Below are 24,415 nucleotides of genomic sequence, written 5' to 3' on the forward strand. Positions count from 1 at the left end.
GAAAAACAGATTTCTTTTTTCTTATTCCTATTTTGATCTTATTCTGCGAGCCTGCAATAAAGCATGCCCTGAGTGGGCAGATAGGCAACTCGGCTTAATGATATGTATGTTGCGGAAACACCCTGTACATTAATTTTTTAATAAATAATCGTATCATTAATCTATATAATGTAAAATATTTTTACATTTTAATATTCCGCGTAATTATTTCGCATAGTACGTAAAATAATTAGATGGTTGGACAATAACACAGTATTCGACTTTGGCATAAGTATAAGAATCAGATTTTTTAAAAGATTAAATTTATATTTAAAAATTTATATTTAAGAAAATTTTTTTGATAATTACAATCTATAATATTTCAAGCACTTAAAATCGCTCAGAGGAGATTGAAAATATATCATTACATTTTTAACGTAAGATTAATAATTAAGTCGATAGATTTCGAAGGTTTATTTCGTATATATGTCTGCCATAATATATAGTAATATTTTAGCAACAAAATAATAATAACACGATTTTCGACCTTGATGGCATATGATGTCAGGCTAATATTATGTGCCTTGGCTCTTTTTTTCGCTCGATGACTTTCGAACAGTGAAGTGATTGTGCGAGACGCTTCGTTAAACTTCTTTTCTGATGCGATCGCGATCGCGATCAATTGGAAAATTATTTACTATAATAATATGATTAATTTTTATAAATGTCTGCCAGAAGGTGATCGCGATGCTTGCCGTTTTTATTAAATTCTGTAGATTTGGATTTTTTTCAAAGATTCTGATATTTTTAATATTAATTATATTATTAATATGATTAATATGATATAATTAATATAATTATATTATTAATATCAATTATATAAATGCATTTTTAATTAATATTTAAAAAATTGTGTGAAAACAGACAATGTTTTGTTTTTTGTTAAAAATCTTACGAAAGCGATATTAGTATTGACTTACAATATTTTTACTTTTCTTATATTCACGTTTTGATTTTATTGTACAATTGTATCTTACAAATTTTCAAGATGACAGCGGTAGATCAATACTAAATGGAACGCAGATGTTGTCTCTGGAAGTGTGAAGAGTTGTGCTTCTCCGAATTTACCAGATGTTTTTTTATTCTCGCATAGATTTTTCTTGCATAGATTTTTATCTACAAATTTGAAAGAGACTATTCTTCCAAATAGAATCTTAAAATATTCTTTTTAATATGTGACAACAATTGTTGTATTCTCAATATTAATACATAATATTAATACAAAATTAATACAATATTAATACAATATTATTAACATAATAAAGCTGTTTTTTCTATTTTTATTGGTATATTTTAAGGCGAAAAAGCGAAAAGAGAGATTTTAGCATTGTCACGAATGCCACTATACAATTTCAAATTTATTTTCTTCATTGGTCTCACTATTTCTTCCTGATATTTTAATTTCTCTTTTCTTTTTTTTTTTATTTTCTCAACGTACTTGCTTACCTGCATTTCATACATTTTTGTGTTTTATTAACTTTATCTTAATCTACTCCTTTATCTTAATCTACTCCTTTATTTTTGTTTTTCTGCATTTTCTTCGTCAGCGTATTTGTTTTTTTTTAGGCTATTTTAATCCATTTGTAAAAAAACATACACAGAATATAAATGCAGAGGAACGATTATTTATTTCGGAAAGTCAATAGAGGAGCTGTAAAACATCAAATTTCCAGTAATATATAATACCGGTTAGGTAATTCCTAACCGGTTCTCATACATCCGGGTCTAAATGCATTCTTCTCGCGGTTATGTTTATCTTCGTTTTTGCTGAGAATGAACAGAGAGTGAAAATAATCTGGCTTGGCTGATTCGCGCGTATCTAACTCCTAGCAGTCTATAGCTTACAGTCGAACAAATCGGTGTCGGTATGTTTATAGCTTATCAGTTATGTATAATCGTTATCTGAATTATTGAGAAACGTTTTTAGTGATAAATAGCGGGAAAAATTCGATATTGTCTAATTATCTTAAATAAATAAAATGACATTATCACAAGCTTGGTAAAAATTAAATGCAGTTTTTTTTGATTAATTATTGACCAGTACCGATTCTTTTCTAGTAGTTGAACAGTAAACTGCTTGGCATCCTAATCAAGATGCAACGCTTTTCGCGCAATTACTTCACTTCATAGAAAAAGTGTACAACGTCTAAATTCAGTTATTTTACAGAAGTTATTTTTAGAAGTTAAATAAATAATAAATAGAGATATTGTAAAAATTTTACCCACCTTATATATTATGCAGTAGAATTGTTTTAGCTAATTTTGCCCAGTACTATGCAATAAAAATTTCCATGCATAAAAAGAAATCAGTAATATTAGATGATAATAGACCCAGTGTCCGGTCAAACTGCACGAATTTCTACCAGGGAAGTTATATAAAAGCTAAATCTTCCAATTGTCAATAATAATAATAATTGGAAATCCGTCATCTAGCATCTATTAAATACGACAAATGCCACGTCAAGTGTGCAGTAAATGAAGAAAATCTGAATAAGACGTTAAATCTTTGAGATATAAATTTATGAATAATAATTCATGATTTCACATTAAATACGGGATTTTAATGTTTATCGTATATTTCGAAGATATTTTCTGATAAATACCATTTTTAATCACTGATAACTTGTTAAACATATTAAATAAATCACATTGAAAGGAAATTCAGTGTATCACGATGTTGTTTACTTACGTGGCGTTCTTACTTCTATTTTTTGAGCCTTATTATGTTCATGGTGAGTTTGCGTGTAAAATCTATATTTTTGTGAGATTAATATATATGTTGCATTATATATATATATACATATATATATATATATATATATATATATATTAATATATATGTTGCATTTATTTCTAATAATACAGAATATATATATATATATATATATATATATATATATATCTTATACCATGTATCCAGTTGCTAAAATTCCAGTATGTAATATATTAACAAGCGAAAGTAAAAGCCGACACACGATGAGAAGGCGATATTTTCATAAGGCTTGTGAATGTATATACAGAGTCTCGAAATTAGCTTCTCGCATTTCATCTATGAATGGATCATTGATTTTCTGAATGACTTTTATTGATTCTAATAAGTTTTTATTATAGGTCTTATAAAGTCAAATCAACATGATAAAATCGTTGTTTGTTACGTATTATAGGTCTTATAAAGTCAAATCAACATGATAAAGTCGTTGTTTGTTACGTCGCGTCTTGGGCAGCCGATAGACCAGGAAATGGTGCATATTCCTTTGAAAATTATCATCCACAATACTGCACTCACTTGATTTATGCATACGCTGGTTTGAATACCTCAGATTGGACAATAAGAAGTAGAAATCCTTGGGAAGATATAGAGAAAGATGGTAATTGCAACTTCTTTATAAGCTTATATCCAATTATAATAATTCGAAATTATTAAAACAATTAATTGAGTAAAAGAATAATTTGTCTAATAAAATTACTAACATATGTGGGATAAAATCTCAAGTTATTTAAAGAAAGAGAAAATTATCTCAACAAGATAAAGAGAAATAATTATAAAATATTAAATAATTCGGAAAAGTTATTAATTAATTAATTCTAATTTTTACTAATTTTAATTTTTTGGACTTTCATTAACTTAATTATTTGATTTATTCGACTAACTTATATTGCTATTGAAATTATTTGATTTATTCGATTAATTTATATTATTACTGAAATTATTTAATTTATTTAATTAATTTATATTATTACTGAAATTATTTAATGTATTTGATTAATTTATATTATTACTGAAATTTCGTAAATATAATTTTAAAATATCCGGACGATTACAGGAATTGGCAGCTATAGAAAGATGACAATGCTTCGTCAGAAAGGTTTGAAAGTATTACTCAGTATCGGCGGATGGTCTGAAGGCAGCGTGAATTATTCGATGATGGCTTCATCATGGGAAAGTAGAAAAACTTTTATCGATAGCGTTGTGAAGTTTCTCAAGTGCGTTCGTCCCAATATTAATTGTTATTTTTTTCTTATTCTTAGAATATTTTATAATAAAAAATTAATTCATCAAGAACTTAGAAATGTTTTATATGTAATAATCGATAAAAATCGAAATACGATTATCGGATTACTTTGAAATACTAAAGTTTAGTTTGATATTGAAACTTTTTATTTCGCTTTATTTCATATTAATCCATTTTATTAATCCATTTTTCCTTTTTTCTTTATTTACATTTGCTTATTTTTATATTTTACGATTCATTTTTTGTAAATAAAATTTTTGTTGCAATAGAACATACAACTTCGACGGGCTGGACCTTGCTTGGGAATTTCCTGGATTTTTCGGTGGTGCTGTGTATGATAAGCAAAATTTTGTCAGCCTCGTACAGGTAGGGAAACATTATAATTTACTATTATTGTAATTAATTATTAATATATAATATTATTAATATATTTAATATTATATCATTAATATATTTAATATAAATTATTATATCATTAATATAATTTACTATTATTATAATTATTATATATAATTATATATAATTTATTATTATTTCTATTATATTTCTATTATATATAATTTATTAATTTATTATTATTTCTATTATTATTTCTATTATACGAAATAAACGCGTTATTTATGCGATAGGAATTGCGAGATGCTTTTAACCAGTCCCACTTCTTGTTAACGGCACCTATAAGCGGAGTCAAAGAAGTTATTTTTTCGGGATACGATATTCCTAAAATTTCCAAATACCTCGATTACATTTACGTCACGGCATATAATTATCATGTAGCATGGAATAAAGTGGTTTTTCCACATACGCCAATGAAAAGCGAAGATTATTTAAATGTGGTAAGAAATATAATTTTCGGATGAGCAACGATATATATATGTGCAGTCAAAATTCAACATTATCATGTAATTGTCTTTTCAATATTTATTAGGAAGATACTATTACGTATTTATTGAAAGAAGGCGCACCAGCTGAGAAATTAGTCTTAGGACTGGCATTGTTCGGAAGAACTTTTATTCTTACAACTATACCATCAACACCAAATATAAATCCGTTTGGTTTGTCCAGTCTACAGGTTGGATTCAAAGGACCTTATACATTCGACGATGGTTTCATGGGATTCAATGAGGTACTTTCCACCATATTTCTTATATTTATGTCATATTCCATAATTTTTATAATATTTATATCTTTGACAACTATCGTAAAAATTATTTTTGTTTAACTTTTCGTAATTACAGTAAAATATATGATAGAAAAATTTTTCATGTGTAAATGTGTGAAAAAGATATAAAATATATAAATAAATATATAAAATATATAAAATATATTATAAAATATATAAATAAATTGCACATATTTTAAACATGCAGATTTGCGAGGAGTTAATGTTACATCCGCAAGAATGGACAGTTGGATGGGATAATTATAGCAGCACAGCTTACGCGATTAGAAGAGATCGCGTTATGGTTTACGATAATAGCAAAGCAATTATGATAAAGGTATCATCTTTTTTGCTTTTTTTCACGAAACACATCTTCTACTAATTCTAAATTTTGTATTGAATTTTAACTACATGTCTATAGAAACGAATCTAGAATTTCTAATCAAATTATTAAGTCTTGTAAATTTCAAATATACTCTTCCTAAATCTTTCTCACATAATCGTTAGAAGAATTTTATTGCTCAGAAATATATATCAATTTTTTAAAACTATAACATAAAATAAAAAAGAGGATTGATTTTAATATTTTGTTGTTTTTATAAAAATATTTAATAAAAATGATAAAAGTTATAAAAATATTTTCAAAAATTATTAATTTTAGATATCAAAAATGTTTAATGAAGAGAAGTTTCAGAGTAAAATTTATTAGTCATTTATTATGACAAACATTAAAAAAAAATATTCTCCATTGTTTTCTAAACAATAATATAAAGGGTTCTCAGTTTCTAAACGAACATTTTGAAAAGTTTCTACAGAAATAGCTCTGCATTCTTCATCGCAAATTGTTTACATTTTCCACTCGTGTTTCATAAACAGATTTTAAGGACTTTCACAGAAAAAAAAACTTTTTCAAAGTATTTATTCAGAATTTGAGAATCTTTTATATTGTTGTTTAGAAAACAATGGAGAACATTTCGAACATTTATTATAATAAATGACTAATAAATAAATAAATTCTACTCTAAATTGTATCTTTGTATGTAAAATATTTTTAAAACCTAAAATTTCTAGATGCAATTCGTCGAAAAATATTTACTTAAATAAAAAAAAAAGAAGGAGAGTTGTATGTACAAAGATTCAAAAGACCTTTAAGATGATATATTACTTGACTTCTATTGCTCTCTAAAATTTTTGAAAGGATAACTATGCCGACAAAGGGGAGAAAGGAATTTCGTTGCATTTAATGTATTTAAACGTTCCTCTCGGAAGCAAAATTGATGTCTGTTAGCATTTTTCCCAAAAAATAGTCAATCGTGAAATAAACGGGTGGAAAGTTTTAAAATGAATATTCTGTAGTATATATACAGAGTAGGCAATCTCTTCCCAAAAAAGAACTCTTGTAGCTTACTTCGAAGGCTTTTCAAAATTTATCATAAAGTATTGTTTTATCGAGTACTTTTTGAGTTATGAAGCTTGAAATAAGTTCTTAATTTTTACATAACTCATAAAATATTTAGTAAAATATTCATTTTTAAGATAAGCTACAAGAGCTTTTTTGGGGGAAGAGATTGCCCTGACACTCTGTGTGTGTATGCATATATTATATATATATATACAAGGTGTCCCAGACCACTCATACACCCCTTTTAAAATAAAAATAAATAGCTTTTACCAAAAATCACAAACAATTTTTAAGTAAATCGGATACGCTCTACCAAATGGTGATATTTTCAACTTCTGATTCCGACCGGAAATACGCCATCCGGATCGGAAGTTGAATTTTTTTAGGGGAACATGGTACTTTTTATTACAGATTTGAATTGTGCATGAAAAAATAAGAAACTTTTGTATTAAACGTTTTTACTGAAAGTGCCTCTGTCAATCTTAAAATTGACTTGATTATTTCATCACAATTATTTTCAATATCTATTTTATGTATATATATATATATATATATATATATATATATATACATAAAATAGATATTGAAAATATATATATATATATATATATATATATACATAAAATAGATATTGAAAATAATTGTGATGAAATAATCAAGTCAATTTTAAGATTGACAGAGGCACTTTCAGTAAAAACGTTTAATACAAAAGTTTCTTATTTTTTCATGCACAATTCAAATCTGTAATAAAAAGTACCATGTTCCCCTAAAAAAATTCAACTTCCGATCCGGATGGCGTATTTCCGGTCGGAATCAGAAGTTGAAAATATCACCATTTGGTAGAGCGTATCCGATTTACTTAAAAATTGTTTGTGATTTTTGGTAAAAGCTATTTATTTTTATTTTAAAAGGGGTATATATATGCATATATGTATATATGTATATATACATCAATTAATAATAATTGCATAATTCAGTCTTTTAAGCTTTCACACACAAATCTTGAGTACTTAAAAATTTAAAAATTAATAAACTTCATTAGGTAGAATACGCAAAAAGATGGAGACTGGCGGGTGTGATGGTATTCAGCATCGACATGGACGATTTTCGAGGACAATGTTCGCATTCGTCGCAAAGGTATCCTCTAATGAAAACTATTAATGAAGTATTGACAGGTAACACGGTATCACACGAAGAGAAGAAAGAGCCAAACTTATCTGTGCAATTACCCTCAAACATTGTATTTACACTATTAATCACAATGATTTCTTTTTCTCTTTAAACAAATATCTATCTTAATCGTAAAAAATTGTTAAATTAATATAAAAAAATAATAATAATTGATAACAATTAATAACTAACAAAAAGCATTAGACTGCGCTAATGCTCGTGTTTATAGATCGTTCCTTTTACTAATATTTTTTATTATATCGTAAAAATATATTATTAATCTGCGATATAACATGTTTGTTATATGTTGTGTATATGTGTATATCATGTACTAATAAAAAGAAATTATGTGTTTGTCTCTTGGTATAAAATACATTACATTATTTATAATATTAGAATAACATAAGGCATGCGCCATTTCTTCTTTTTTATTATTACATTTTTAATGATAACTTTATTATTTTATTATTATAATATAATCATATGTTATCATTTGTTTTTCGTTATGTTTTATCGAATATTTCTTTATGAACGTAACTTCTTATTTTTTTAAACAAATTATTATGTCCTAAATAAACTTTGGTAACCGTTTACTTTAGGTTACACAGCTCGAAAAATTTTTATTTTTACATATTGTAGAGAATACATTCCTAAATAATACACCGTTCGAATTTTGTGGCAGTCTCTCTTCATCCCTGAGATATGCAATTTTGAAATTTTATACTTACTTGTATCATCTTTTCGTTACATTCTAAATATGTTTATATTTTTCTGCTTACATTTCCCAAGATCATCTTTTTGAATAACTTTCAGAAAGTTTTAGTCGCTTGTTATTTATTAAATAGTTATTAACAAAAAAAGTTTCATGAATAGAATATAATTTTACCACATCATGTATGTTCAAGAAGAAATATATTTAATAAAATATATGTATTTGTAAATTTTGTTTTGTCTTGCAAAGTACATGCGTGGACACCACATGGTCCGCCCCCCCTCCCCCCCTACGGGGGACTCCACTTTCGAGAGATATAACCCAACCTGTGTCTAAAGTGTAGGAAATACCTTGATATATGACATTTCGCTTTACATAGTTCATATGATTTATATAAGTTTGCAAGTTTGTATGCGAAGCCAAGTATGTTCCACAAACACGAGTTGGGTTAGATTATATCTTCCGAAAGCGGAACACCCGCATAGGGGGGGGGGGAGCGGAACATGCGGTGACTGCGGTGTCTACGTATGTATTTTGCAAAATGAAGAAAGTTATATACAAACACTTATTAAAAGTTTAGGTAAAATAAAAAATACAATTTTTATTTAGCGAAATTAACAATAATTCTATAGCTTAGCGACATGGAAGCGACAACGAGCAAACGTAAACAAAAAAATATAAATACACAAGTAAAATATAATATGAAACCGTGAGCAAATGTAAACAAAAAATGTAAAAAATTAAATTGTTATCAAAATTATTAAGGTATATTGTCTAACTGAAAATTGTCTTTTACAATATAAATTATTTGTAAAATGAACATAAACTAATAGTTTTATACTAATATATACATGCATTACATTTGTATTCATATACATTTAAAATTTACATTTAATATAAAGTTATACGTGCATGTGTAATATATAAATAAAGAAAAAGCAATCGTGTTGAATCTAAATTGGTAAATTACAGTCACAGCACGGAGCGTAAAGAACAAACACACTTCCTTTCTATAAATATTAATTATAAATTTCAAATTAAATATAATTTCATTAACAAAAACGAACCTTTCGGATCATCTTTCGATCTCTCTTTAGCGCTACGCCTTCGTTTTTTTAATATAATTATATTTAATTTGAAATATACGAAAAAAAAAAATATACACAGAAAGTCATAGAAAGAAGAAAGTATTGTTTCTTCCTTGCGCTCCAACTATCGTGCTATGGCTCTAATTTTCCAATTTTAATCTAATTTTACGTTATCCTTATTATAGCCAAATTTTTTCAATTTTTAATAATGTTCTTTATCTTATTTTAGAAAATTATTTCCAATTAATTGATACATATAGACTTTTCAGATATTTAAATATTTCAGATATCAAAATTACTCTGTTAATTTATTATAGTTTAATTATATTGTATATTTTTAGGCAACTAGTATAACGTATGTTATGAATTGCTTCTAATTATTTTAATATATTTTGCTAACATAATTTACTTTTAAAGCCTAATAATATTCTAAATTTCTTAAATCCTTTTTAATTTGTGCTTATTTAATGTATTCGAGATGTAGTATTTGTTAATAAAATAAACAATAAAGCAATTTTATTATAAAATATACATTTTTATTATCGTTATACATCTTAATAATACATTATAAATTGTAAATTACAAATTATACATTATACATTATAAAATATACATATTAATTATATATTTTTATTACTGTCTTTGTTACTGGTTTAATCCTTGGCTTAATTGCGTGTATTGATACAATATCATATTTATCGGTACAAGTATTTAAATTACTTTGATAAACGGATCCTTTCATTACATTCAATTGATTTGTAAATATATTTTCCATATACTTTTGTTGTCCAGGTGACATCTCGTTTATAAAAGGAAGGCCGCAAAAAATGTAGGCTGGAAGAAATAATAATTATTATAAATAAAATTATTTCTCTCTCTCTTTCCGTATTATAAAAATAAATAGTAAATAGAATTATTGAAATGAGTCGTCTCATCATAAAATAGAATTCGTTAGAAAGAATTTAATTTTTTAAAGTAAGATGTTAATATTTGTTCGATATATTGAAAGTAAGAATACTTACGTAAAAGATAATTGGATTCATATTCGACACTGTCAAGATCGCAGTACTTTATAAAAAAATCGGCATTTAGTAGTAATTGACATACATCTGTATCAGCACCACATGCATGTTGAAACGGCGAAGTGTATTTCTTCATATATCATGTAAAAACAAGATAAAGTTAAAAATATGTAAAAAAATGTATATGATTAGAAAATAATATCTAAAATATTAACATATCTATACCTCGAAATATGATCCATAAAATGGATAATCTTTCATATAGTCATATATTTTAAATGCATCGTGAGATACAATCATACTTAAATGGAATATCCCTCCAGGTTTCAACATCTTATAAACATTCTGAAACTCTTGCCTGTTAATAAAGAAAATAATATATTTAATCGATAATTATAAAAGTTGGACATATTAAGATATTTTTGAACTATAAATTTTATTTTGTTAATTTGATTCTATTTTAAATAGTATCAAAATTAATTAACAATAAAAAATTTTCTGTGTTGCTAGGATGTTGGATTATAATTTGAATCATAATATTTTAATGACAAAATGTTGATTAAAGAAAATAAGAAATTTATACTTACAGAATATCATTACGAGAATGCACGGTGGGAAATGAAAATATATGATCAAATTCGGCGATATATTTTTCCGGCAAAACACCTTTCGTTTGAATATCAAGAACTTCAAAATCGATTCGGTCAGTATTATCATAATTTTTCCTAGCATATTCGATCATGCTTTCTGAACTATCAGTACCTATCAATAAGCAATAATTAAGAATTAGAATATAATTTTATCTTAATTATATATTCTTATATAATCGATTATATTCTTACCTATTATTGTCGATTTTCGATGAAGCTTTGGCAAAAGAAAATGTCTCGTTGTATATCCGAAAGAACAATTGATTTCCATGCATTTTCCAGGTGGCACTAACCCTTCATATTTTAGATCCCATGCGTCTGTATAGAGACTAACATTTTTTTCTTTTAAAGTTTCCTCTGGATTGACCTTCATTATTTTTATGGAATCAAAGCCGTACAAAATTGATGACACTAAAATGATATTACTTTTTTATAATTCGTTCATTAAACTAAAAATATTACGTTGTTCAACTAATTAAAAATATTTATGTATTATAATATTTTGAAAATTCCACAATACACTTACACAACGCACACACGAAATCTGTACAGAACGTACAATATAGTCCGACTGTTGCATACAGAATGAGACCCAAAATTTTGCATGGCTTTTCGGGCACGCAGTCAAGTTTGGGGGTATAACGAAGTGGGGAACAGCTATTGTGTCTACTTAGTGCAGGTAAAATATTTGTGTTTTGTCTCAATGGTCAGTTGAACTAGGCCTTCTGGTTGGTCAATCTCTTATTGGTCCAATCGCACCGTGGCTAGAAAGTCATTTCATTTTAGGGCGGTACACTTTCTCTTTTTTTTGTTGTATATTTATTTTGGCTGTTTTCCGACATTCCTCGCCAATAAAATCTATAGTTCTGAAAATCTATAGTTTAAGTCACGCATACTATATCTATATGTACTTCTTGTATATCTATATATACTTCGTCTTCATAGATTGGCGAATAGGAATAGGAACTGGCGATTTAAAAAAAAAAATGTTATTATTTTCTTAAGCCTAACAAAATTGATGAATGATAGATGTTACATTTATACACAAGCCGAAATTTTCGAAAAATATATATATTAATCCGATCTGAATTGTATCTTTTATGCAAACGATAATATTACGAAACCATCTCTTCCTCAATTTTTCTTCTTTCCATATCTTTTAAATTAAGACAGCAATATCGCATACGATTTTTGACGAACGATTACAATTGTCGTAACAAGTTATGAGCTGACATCTTCAGCTTCTGTTGCTTCCGCCCCACTAAATCCGACCCTGAAATTTTATTTAAGTGATCGAAAAATAAAGCGTCGCGGACGAATTATATTTGACTCTATAAATATCATTAAAGAAACAATATCTGTTCGAAAAATCGATTTCATGTCGAAATAATAATTTATTTTAAATTTCAGTTACTACGATTCTTAGTTGATTAAATGCATAAATTACGCAAAATATGCAGTTCGAGAATTTTAATAGCATTATTTATTATAAAAGTTAATTATTGTTATAATTTTGTAAATAATTTTTCGATATTGCGATATTATGTACGTTCTTAGACATATGACTCATTGTGAAGATAGTAATCACTCGACCAAAAATCATATACGATATTGCTCTCTTAATTTAAAAGAGAGAAGAAGAAGAAGCGAAAAAGCGGCAAGATAGTCACATAGCTTTAACGCTCGCATGGACTATACAAACCATTAAAAGAATGTCGATAGGATCCATATTTCGTATATATTTCTTCAAAATTTCAATTTGTGTGTTCTAATTGTAATATCCAGTTTTCTACAATTTTATCAGTCAGGACATTTATAACAATTGTTTCTTTCGCTACTGTCAGTTGTAAGTTTATGTATTTATACGACGAATACAATAGTCGAAAATGAAAGAAAGCTTGTTAAGCCCACCGCCTCCCCGTCGTTCGTAAAGTATCCTAAATAAACATGATTTCAATTTACCTACTATAAATCATAAATGCCTATAAATTTCTCATTTTCTGCATATGTCGATAAAACCTCTCCTAGAAGATTATTATTAAAATCACAAATATGAAAGAAAATGTAAGAAAAATAAAATAAATTTCTCAAAATTTTAGTATAGAAATTTAGAAACATTCCTACAGGGGCATGCTACATCGTTATGACAATGGCAATTGCTCGTCGTCGTGTTTTAATTATAATATCCAATTTTTCTTTAGTCAACTCAGAGGAAAATAAAAATTTTTTTCTTTGCTACTTTCTATCACCATTTGTCAATATATGTATGGAATAGACACAATAGAAGAAAATAAAAGAAAATAAAAGAAAAATCTTTTTCCATCCGTAAGTCATAAATTATTTCATATGAACAGAATTTCAGTCTACTTACTGTATATTATAAATGTCTGAAAATTTTTGTTCATCATCGACGAAAGCTCTCTTGAGAGATTATTTTTAAAATCATAAATAGAGATGCAAGAAAATTAAAAAAAAATTAAACTCAATTTTGCAAAATTGTATTGAAGAATTTCGGAAACATGTCGGCTTATAACTTGTTACGACAATTGTAATCGCTCGTCAAAAATCGTATGCGATATTGCTGTCTTAATTTAAAAGATATGGAAAGAAGAAAAATTGAGGGAAAGATGGTTTCGTAATATTATCGTTTGCATAAAAGATACAATTCAGATCGGATTAATATATATATTTTTCGAAAATTTCGGCTTGTGTATAAATGTAACATCTATCATTCATCAATTTTGTTAGGCTTAAGAAAATAATAACATTTTTTTTTTTAAATCGCCGTTAAAGTTCCTATTCTTATTCGCCAATCTATGAAGACGAAGTATATATAGATATACAAGAAGTACATAGTATAGATATAGTATGCGTGACTTAAACTATAGATTTTCAGAACTATAGATTTTATTGGCGAGGAATGTCGGAAAACAGCCAAAATAGATATACAATAAAAAAAAGAGAAAGTCTACCGCCCTAAAATGTCGAAAAAAAGAGAAAGTTTACCGCCCTAAAATGAAATGACTTTCTAGCCACGGTGCGATTGGACCAATAAAAGATTGACCAACCAGAAGGCTTAATTCAACTGATCACTGAGACAAAATACAAATATCTTACCTGCACTAAGTAGACACAATAGCTGTTCCCCACTTCGTTATACCCCCAAACTTGACTGCGTGCCCGAGAAGCCATGCAAAATTTTGGGTCTCATTCTGTATGCAACAGTCGGACTATATTGTACGTTCTGTACAGATTTCGTGTGTGCGTTGTGTAAGTGTATTGTGGAATTTTCAAAATATTATAATACATAAATATTTTTAATTAGTTGAACAACGTAATATTTTTAGTTTAATGAACGAATTATAAAAAAGTAATATCATTTTAGTGTCATCAATTTTGTACGGCTTTGATTCCATAAAAATAATGAAGGTCAATCCAGAGGAAACTTTAAAAGAAAAAAATGTTAGTCTCTATACAGACGCATGGGATCTAAAATATGAAGGGTTAGTGCCACCTGGAAAATGCATGGAAATCAATTGTTCTTTCGGATATACAACGAGACATTTTCTTTTGCCAAAGATACATAAAATGCTTCATCGAAAATCGACAATAATAGGTAAGAATATAATCGATTATATAAGAATATATAATTAAGATAAAATTATACTCTAATTCTTAATTATTGCTTATTGATAGGTACTGATAGTTCAGAAAGCATGATCGAATATGCTAGGAAAAATTATGATAATACTGACCGAATCGATTTTGAAGTTCTTGATATTCAAACGAAAGGTGTTTTGCCGGAAAAATATATCGCCGAATTTGATCATATATTTTCATTTCCCACCGTGCATTCTCGTAATGATATTCTGTAAGTATAAATTTCTTATTTTCTTTAATCAACATTTTGTCATTAAAATATTATGATTCAAATTATAATCCAACATCCTAGCAACACAGAAAATTTTTTATTGTTAATTAATTTTGATACTATTTAAAATAGAATCAAATTAACAAAATAAAATTTGTAGTTCAAAAATATCTTAATATGTTCAACTTTTATAATTATCGATTAAATATATTATTTTCTTTATTAACAGGCAAGAGTTTCAGAATGTTTATAAGATGTTGAAACCTGGAGGGATATTCCATTTAAGTATGATTGTATCTCACGATGCATTTAAAATATATGACTGTATGAAAGATTATCCATTTTATGGATCATATTTCGAGGTATAGATATGTTAATATTTTAGATATTATTTTCTAATCATATACGTTTTTTTACATATTTTTAATTTTATCTTGTTTTTACATGACATATGAAGAAATACACTTCGCCGTTTCAACATGCATGTGGTGCTGATACAGATGTATGTCAATTACTACTAAATGCCGATTTTTTTATAAAGTACTGCGATCTTGACAGTGTCGAATATGAATCCAATTATCTTTTACGTAAGTATTCTTACTTTCAATATATCGAACAAATATTAACATCTTACTTAAAAAAATTAAATTTTTTCTAACAAATTCTATTTTATGATGAGACGACTCATTTCAATAATTCTATTTATTTTTAATAATTCTATTTACTATTTATTTTTATAATACCGAAAAAGAGAGAGAAATACTTTTATTTATAATAATTATTATTTCTTCCAGCCTACATTTTTTGCGGCCTTCCTTTTATAAACGAGATGTCACCTGGACAACAAAAGTATATGGAAAATATATTTACAAATCAATTGAATGTAATGAAAGGATCCGTTTATCAAAGTAATTTAAATACTTGTACCGATAAATATGATATTGTATCAATACACGCAATTAAGCCAAGGATTAAACCAGTAACAAAGACAGTAATAAAAATATATAATTAATATGTATATTTTATAATGTATAATGTATAATTTGTAATTTACAATTTATAATGTATTATTAAGATGTATATAACGATAATAAAAATGTATATTTTATAATAAAATTGCTTTATTGTTTATTTTATTAACAAATACTACACCTCGAATACATTAAATAAGCACAAATTAAAAAGGATTTAAGAAATTTAGAATATTATTAGGCTTTAAAAGTAAATTATGTTGGCAAAATATATTAAAATAATTACAAGCAATCCATACAACATACGTTATACCAGATAAAAAATATACAATATAATGTAATTATACATAATATTTCATGTTATACATAATTAAAATAAAAATGAACGCGTCGCGCTGAAGAGTGATCCAAAGATGATCCGAGACATTCATTTTTGTGTTAATGTAATTATATTTAATTTAAAATATAAGTTTAATCAGAAAGAAGGAAATGTTGTTTCTTCCTTACACTTCTACGCAACTATTGCTGTGGCTCTAATTTAATTTTGATGCAATTGAAAATGATTAAGTATCTATTAAAGGAATAATTTCTAATAAATTATTTATATTTATTATAATGTTTAATTAATAATTTTTAACAAATATGTGATAATTTGCCAAATTTATCTTGTGCTATCGATTTAAAATAAACGATTTTGAATTTGTCTCGCCGTAAGATGAGACCGTTACCGGACGAGGAATCAAGGAATTCACAAACGTCGGGAGTTGTCGAATATTTATCGTACTCATATCACTGATTATAGTCAGTTAAAGTAAAATTCACTGTAAAGCCAGTAAATTTCATTGCAAAACCAGTAATCGTTAGTTTATTCGTTTACTGCTACGATCACTCTGTTTGTTCAGAATTTGAAAATCGTTAATATTATTGTTTAAAAAATAATGGAAATCATTTTGAACATTTGTTGTAATAAATGACAAATAAATTGTACTTCAAAATGTATCTTTGTATGTAAAACATTTTTAACAACTAAAACTTCGAAGAACGATTTCTACAAATGTATTCACTTAAATAAAAACAAAGAAAGACAGTTATACAAGGAATCAAAAGACCTTTAAAATAATATATCACTTGACCTCTACTGCCATTAAAAATTTTTGAAGGGTTAGCTACCCTGACGCAGGAAGTAAAATAATTTCGTTGCATTTAATGTACTTAAATCAGTCTCTCTCCAAAATAAAACGTCTTTTGGTATTTTTCGCAAAAAAAAATAATCAATCATGAAATAAACAAGTGGAAAGTTTTAATCAACACCTTGTATATTTTCACGATATAATAAATATAATATTTATATGTAATAATATTTTTTTCCTTTTCTTACAAGTTATCAACTTTTTACATTTTTGCGACATCTGTGCCCGTTCTAAACAATCATTAGCATCTAATTGGAACGAATTTTATATGAACCGGATAAGAAGGACGAAGTATTATGTCGGCTTTCATTTGAACGTCTTTTAAGTAATCGACAGGCTCCAAATAGAAATTATGTACAAGTGGAGCTATTATAGCTTTCATCTCCAACATAGCGAATCGTTGACCTGCAATTATAAATATATCAATATGAAAAAAAATTTGTGAAGAAACTATCAGTTATATTATGTATATTATGAAGAAAAAATGGTGAAGAAACAAAAATCGCGAGTAATTTACCTATGCAATTCCGCGGCCCTGCGCTGAACGGTAGATAAGAATAAGGATGACGATTCTGAATTCTGTCGGGCAAAAATCTATCCGGATCGAACACTTCCGGATTTGGCCAGAAATTAGGATCTCTGTGAACTCCGTAGATATTAAGATGTATACGCGTTCCAGCAGGCACTGCATATGACTCTGAAGGAAATGTACAAAATTCAATATAATTTATACAAAAATAAAAATTCTTTTGAAAAATATAAAAATGTACGTAACACATTTATCTTTACAATGTTAAAGATAAATAAAATGTTAAAGATAAAATTAAATTTGTATACAGGGTGGTGAGTTAAATAATCAAACTGGAAATATAATTCTAAGACGTGAAACAAAAAAAATTTCTTCAGAAAATGTGCATGCAAACGCTTCACTCAAGAGACTTTGATTTCTAAAGTTACAGAATTGTAGGAATACATAATGTTTCTTGTCAATAATAATGTTTTTTTGGTTTGGTTTTGAAGGTTATCTATAGGCTTGGACTGTAAATAAAACCGCCATCCATTCTATGTTCAAATAATTATTAGTTCCTTGAATGTTTGAAAAAATTACAAAATATCACTCATTCTCTTATCGATAGGTGCAATGTTTATCTCCGGATTAAAAGCCATAATTTTAAACAAAACGTTTAATAATTAAATTTTGATATTATATTTCGAATTTGATCATTTCAGTATATTTTCGATAATATGTAATGTGATAATATACAATATTCGAATATGTAGCAAGAAAGTAATTAATTACTCACGTAGTTTTACATCTTCCGCAGTATATCGTGATATATAATGTACGCTAGGATATAAACGTAGCGCTTCTTTTAAACATCTGTCTAAATATGGTAAATTTTGCAACAATTTCATAGTAATTTTTTCTTCGTTCTCTTGCATCATGGTATTTACTTCAATCCTTACACGTTCCTATGTTAATGATAATAATTAGAATATTTATAATATTATGATCTCCAAGTAGAAATAAATTATTAGTATATTTTAATAAATTTTTTATATTTATTTTAAAAATATTTTAATTTTTTTAATATCTATATGTACATATATAGACATAACAAAATAAAAAAAGTTAAACATTTATTAATTTGAATAAAAATCAACAATATAAATAATATATATTGACAAAACGGTACCTGGATATCTTTGTGTTCAGCTAATAATAACAAAGCAAACGTTATTCCTATCGCTGTAGTATCGTGACCCTGTAATTACATGTCACATTATATGCTTAAATATATAATCTATGTGAAAATTAGAAAAAGAAAAATTACAAAAACATACTTCAAACATAAAAGTATCAACTTCCTCTCTAATATCCAAATCAGTCAAAGATCCTTCTCGAGATGCAGCTATTAAGAGGTCCAACATGGCTAGTCGTTTTTTGGTGACTAGAAAGCATGAATTAGTGTCATTTTCATTTCTGCATATTGCATTTTAACTAAATTTCATCGTTCTCGTTTAAAATTCAAACTTATAAATAACGAACAATTTTACGGCAGACATATATTGCACTATTACGTGTGATTATATATGATATGTGTTTAATATAAATAAAAGTACGATTTATAACATTGTAATACGCGATGAAATTTAAAATAAAATCTTTTATCTTACGTACTTCCGAATACTTCTGCATCATCAGTCTCCTCTTTTTCAAAATTTTTCAAATATCGATCATTAGTGCGTTCGTGGTAAAGTTTCCTTTCTGCGATGATCTAGATGAATAGCATAAATGACAATGATATTAAATTTTTTAATAAATTGTATTAAATAATATATTATACTATTACCATATGTTTATGTTATTAATATTCATAATATAACAGTATAATATTTTGCTGTATGAAGATTATAAAATCTATTATATACGTTCACATAAAAGAAGAGAATACAGAAAATTTTAAGTAAAATGATTTGTGACGCACTTTTTCCGTAAATCCATGTAATATCTTCAGGATCTTCTTTTGTCTCCTTCCTTGTGGAGACAATGCGAATAAAAGATTATTATACAGCCAAGGCCTCACTAATCTAAATCGTAATTAAATAAGATTATGTAATTTCAATAATAATGTAATTTTGCAAAAGTCTCAAGTATAATTTTCTTAAAAGTCTCATTTTTAAAGTCTCCGTAAAATTACGATATAAATTTTAAGTAATTATATATAATATTGCAAGATATATAATTATATATTAAAAATTTCTAAATATAAAATTTTCTAAAGATATTATATTTTTTTATAATTATAAATTTCTTGATCAAAGATAACTTATCTTCAGACTTCAATGCACAATATATTATTTATTTTAATACAACACAATTATTTATTTTAATATTTTCAATATTCTTAATATTATAAAAGCAAATAATTTTTACTTTAAAATAAAATATTTAATTGAGTGCATGCAATATGTTTTAATGTTTCTAATTGCTAATTAAATAACTATTAAATAACTATTCAATTATTTTTGTCTATTTTTGTGACTATTCAATAATTAATCTATCTCTTACAGAATATAACTATATGTTACAACTTAAATGATTGTAGATATATAATAATAATTCACTGTATTCATCATATCTGATTATGTAAATTACCTATAAACAACCAATTCAGTCATTTGATAAACTGCCTCTCGATACTGTTGTTGAAATGCTCCGAGATCATGCAAGGAGATACCCATGGCAGTTTCTATAAATGAATTTGTTACGTAAAGGCAAAATCACAGCCGAAAAGTACTATAATGTAGTATAAAAATCAAATATACAATCGATCTTTGCTTCAGCATTGATATTTTACATAGCGACAAATTGTTTTTCTTTCCTAAGTTATGATTATTTAAAACAAAACGTTCATACATAGTTATAAACAGAGAACAATAAGAACTTTACAGAAACTGTACCACATATCACATTCAGCGTATGTCCACCAATAAATGGTATTAAATCTTTCACAATTGCTCCTTCTTCTTCCTTCAAAGACTTTATCATACGAGCGCTTTCCTTGCTCAAGATATCAACAAACTGATTCAGTATATTGAAATGGAATGCAGGTGTTAATATCTTTCGCCGCGATTGCCATTTGGTGCCTAAAAGAAACAACAAGATAACATCTAATTGATATATAAGTGATAATTCAAATATAAATAATATATTTTTGTTTTAAGTTTCTTAATTTGATATCAAATATTTAGGTAATATTAATTATTTCAAATTTATTCATTTATTCTATTTTATATCATTAAATTTTATTTGATTCTCTGAATAATTAAAATAGATAATATCAGGCTGTACTAATAAAATATATATGCGCTTAGTGTAATGTAATGACATTACCTGTGCTGGTGAGAAGACCTGTGCTAAACCAAGGATGTAATACCTCATATATAGAACTTTTCTCAATGTGTTTAGTGCTACTCATTATTGTCTAAAATCACAATAAATTAAAACTGATAATAGATATTAATCAGTTTATTATAGACAAAATCAGTTTATAATCATTTAATCTCGGATCATTACACTTTAATCTTTCACACACAAGTAATCTAATAAATCTAATAACAATCTCAAATTATTATTATTTTCGATTTTTCTTTTTATTTTCTTAAAAAACATTTTTTACGTGCGAAAATATTTTTATATGTTACGCAAGATTTCTAAATCTAGCTAAATTATAATTTCTAAAAGGAATTTAATTTTTGTGTTTTATTACCTCTAGATCATCTGGATGACGAATAGATATGAGAAAGTAAAATAAAGTCCAGCTTCCTGTAATGGGATAATACTTATCAAATGTGGAATGAAGGTACTTCCATAATTCCTCTGAAAAAAAAAAAAAAAAAATATATATATATATATATATATATTATAAATGTGAACACAACAATTTTTAACGAAATTGGTTTTTTCATTATTTTTGAATATCATTGTATCAATATATCAAATAAAAATAAATTACATCAAACACACATTAAAATAAATTAATGATAATTAAGAAAATGAATATTATTGCAAAGAAAAATACTGAATAATGAACTTGAATAATTATTTGAGAAACAATCAATATTGTTGATAGGCATATATTTCAAAGCAGAAAATTTACGAATTTAATTTTTGTTTAAATATATATAACATATCATATACCAATTAAAGAAAATACATTAAAAATTTTTACTTACCTGGTGAAACAAGAATATCAAGTAAATTGCCAATAATCAGAAAACCCGGTGGTCCTGGTATCAGATTAAAAAGTCGTCCATTTCTTGTATGATGCACGTAATAATTCGACAATAATAAAGTAAGAATCGATAATAGCAGTAAAATAATGAACATTATTCCTTGATGTAATTAATCGTCGAAATTCAATTTTCTTCAGCATCCCATTCCTCTGGTTTCTTAAATCGTAGGTCACGAAGTAAATATATATATATATATATATATATATATATATATATATACAGGATGTCCCATTTTAATCGATAACCCCGAATAACTTTTTTAATTTTGATTGTAGGAAAAAATGTTTCAGACAAAAGTTGTATGGCTTGAAGAGGGACATAAGATGATATCATTGGTTTTATCGTGAAAAGTTGTTTGAAGGTCTCATGAAGACTATCTTCAATTTTTTTAATAGAACCCCCTATTTTTTATTACATATATTCATGTAGCTTATCTCAAGAGCTTTCCAAAACACTATAATAAAGTATTTCTTCATTGAGTACGTTATGAGGCTTGAAATCATTTCTTAATTTTACATAAACCATAAAATATCTAGTAAAATATTCATTTTTCGATTATCCTACCTTAATACTTTTATGTACAAAATAATGAGAGGAATCAATTGCTGTAAAGAAAACACATAATTATTTCGAAGAAAAAATATGTAATTTGCAATTAACAATTCCATATTTTTTCTTAAAAACAACTGTGTTTTTCCTTTACACCACTTAACTTAATTATAGTTTTTTGGAAAGCTCTCGAGATGAACTAAAAAAATATGCAAAAGCATACAAGGTGTCCCATTTAAAAAGTTGGATGTGACCTTCAGGTGACTCTTCAATGTCAAACTAAAGACACCATCTTATGTCCCCCTTCAAGTCATACAACTTTTGTCTGAAACATGTTTTCCTACATCAAAATCAAAATTAAAAAAGTTATTCGGGGTCATCGATTAAAATGGGATACCCTGTATATATATATATGTATATTTGCTTTATTAAAACTAAGATATATACCTTGATATCTTAAATATGTTAAATAAAATACAATGTATTAATTAATTTTTTATTAATAGCTACAGAAAGCTGTGTGTGTGTGTGTGTGTGTGTGTGTGTGTGTGTGTGTGTGTGTGTGTGTGTGTGTGTGTGTGTGTGATGAATTTATTTAATATTTAAATATAAATCGCAAATCTTGTAAAACAGTTAGCTAAAATTAATGTTTATTATTAGTAAAATAAATTTCCACAAACTAAGAATATAAATTTAAGATCTATAAATATTTATAATTAATCTCTTAATTCAAGAACGTTAATTAATTAATCAGAATAAACTTTCATCTTTTGAGAACGATACATTATCAGCAATGTCATTTGAAAGTCCAAATAAATAGTATCTATCTCAGAAACGATTGTGAAACTCCAAATAAATAGTATCTATCTCAGAAACGATTGTGCAATCATTTTGTAAGAAAAGTTGATTTGAGATTCAAAATATTTAAATGATCAATTTAATTTTCGTTTAAAATCTTTTTTTAAAATTGTCATTTCAATTTTCATTTAAAATCTTTTTTCAAAATTGTCATTTCGATAATGTCAATGATACACAAAGAGAAAAATTTTTCTCTCGAAGAAAAAATGTTGCTTAAAAAATGTATATTGTCACATGTATATTGTCACATGTATATTGTCACACATTCTAACACTGAGCCACTCCAAAGATTTAGAAAATAAAAGTTTCTACACTTTTATTCCACACTTTTAGTCACTTATTATCAAGATAAATTGTTTTCATTAAAGAATTCGCTCATTTTCTATTAACTAAGCAATAATTTTAATAATTTAAATAATAATTATAAGTAGGTTGCGTTAAATGTATTTATAAATTATGTTTGAATAAAGGAAAAATATAATTTTACTTTACTTTATAGTAGTTTACTTTGTAGTTTATACATATACATATAGATACATGATATATGTGTGTATATATATATATATATATATATATATATATATATATAATATAATTCGTTCTTTGACAAACTTTGTAAGAAAGAAAAAAAGAAGATGATAATATTATTTTATTAAATTAATATGAATTATTAAAACAATATTTAAAGGATAAGTAAGAGGATAAATAAAAGTGTTTAAGCGACATCTTACTATTTACTTCACAAACTTCCAATAAACTTCCACAAACTTCCTATTAACTATTCCAATGAACTATTCCTATTAACTGCTAAGAAAATAAACTCTCGTATTAACTACTCTGGCACTTTAGCAATGCGATGAATCCTCTTATACTGACCCTTAAGTAACATTGTTTATAAAACTGCTTAAGATAATTTTA

At 26.3% G+C, this 24,415-nt stretch overlaps 4 protein-coding genes across 6 annotated transcripts; 2 read left to right on the forward strand and 2 right to left on the reverse strand.

Moving 5' to 3' along the window:
• Nucleotides 1–1,881: 1,881 nt before the first annotated feature.
• Nucleotides 1,882–7,934, forward strand: LOC112638426 (probable chitinase 2). Of its 2 annotated transcripts, XM_025410130.1 has the most exons (10): nt 1,882–1,904; nt 2,696–2,771; nt 3,151–3,171; nt 3,225–3,407; nt 3,864–4,023; nt 4,322–4,418; nt 4,682–4,888; nt 4,981–5,178; nt 5,423–5,551; nt 7,659–7,934. In XM_025410130.1, the coding sequence occupies exons 2-10, from the start codon at nt 2,714–2,716 to the stop codon at nt 7,896–7,898; spliced, it is 1,293 nt and encodes a 430-aa protein (XP_025265915.1). In that variant the 5' UTR covers nt 1,882–1,904; nt 2,696–2,713; the 3' UTR covers nt 7,899–7,934. The 2 variants fall into 2 exon arrangements, with proteins under 2 accessions (XP_025265915.1, XP_025265914.1); XM_025410129.1 differs by lacking the exon at nt 3,151–3,171 and having other exon boundaries at nt 1,883–1,904; nt 3,204–3,407.
• A 2,268-nt stretch (nt 7,935–10,202) lies between these two features.
• On the reverse strand, nt 10,203–11,812 carry LOC112638413 (juvenile hormone acid O-methyltransferase-like). Its single transcript, XM_025410072.1, has 6 exons — nt 11,785–11,812; nt 11,451–11,669; nt 11,196–11,370; nt 10,834–10,966; nt 10,609–10,738; nt 10,203–10,420 (listed from the first exon to the last, which is right to left on the reverse strand). The coding sequence occupies exons 2-6, from the start codon at nt 11,629–11,631 to the stop codon at nt 10,203–10,205; spliced, it is 837 nt and encodes a 278-aa protein (XP_025265857.1). The 5' UTR covers nt 11,632–11,669; nt 11,785–11,812.
• Nucleotides 11,813–14,500: 2,688 nt separating this feature from the next.
• On the forward strand, nt 14,501–16,141 carry LOC105248281 (juvenile hormone acid O-methyltransferase). Its single transcript, XM_025410073.1, has 6 exons — nt 14,501–14,528; nt 14,644–14,874; nt 14,955–15,129; nt 15,359–15,491; nt 15,587–15,716; nt 15,924–16,141. The coding sequence occupies exons 2-6, from the start codon at nt 14,682–14,684 to the stop codon at nt 16,139–16,141; spliced, it is 849 nt and encodes a 282-aa protein (XP_025265858.1). The 5' UTR covers nt 14,501–14,528; nt 14,644–14,681.
• A 1,257-nt stretch (nt 16,142–17,398) lies between these two features.
• Nucleotides 17,399–24,371, reverse strand: LOC105248502 (cytochrome P450 4C1-like). Of its 2 annotated transcripts, none has more exons than XM_025410140.1 (13): nt 24,229–24,371; nt 22,031–22,246; nt 21,565–21,674; nt 21,189–21,279; nt 20,756–20,941; nt 20,451–20,544; nt 19,780–19,882; nt 19,473–19,569; nt 19,136–19,242; nt 18,988–19,056; nt 18,595–18,763; nt 17,808–17,987; nt 17,399–17,695 (listed from the first exon to the last, which is right to left on the reverse strand). In XM_025410140.1, the coding sequence occupies exons 2-13, from the start codon at nt 22,182–22,184 to the stop codon at nt 17,532–17,534; spliced, it is 1,524 nt and encodes a 507-aa protein (XP_025265925.1). In that variant the 5' UTR covers nt 22,185–22,246; nt 24,229–24,371; the 3' UTR covers nt 17,399–17,531. The 2 variants fall into 2 exon arrangements, with proteins under 2 accessions (XP_025265925.1, XP_025265926.1); XM_025410141.1 differs by having other exon boundaries at nt 24,236–24,362.
• Between the last annotated feature and the right edge of the window lie 44 nt (nt 24,372–24,415).

This window comes from Camponotus floridanus, unplaced genomic scaffold (assembly GCF_003227725.1).
Source record: "Camponotus floridanus strain SB8 unplaced genomic scaffold, Cflo_v7.5 scaffold3, whole genome shotgun sequence".
NCBI lineage: Eukaryota > Metazoa > Arthropoda > Insecta > Hymenoptera > Formicidae > Camponotus > Camponotus floridanus.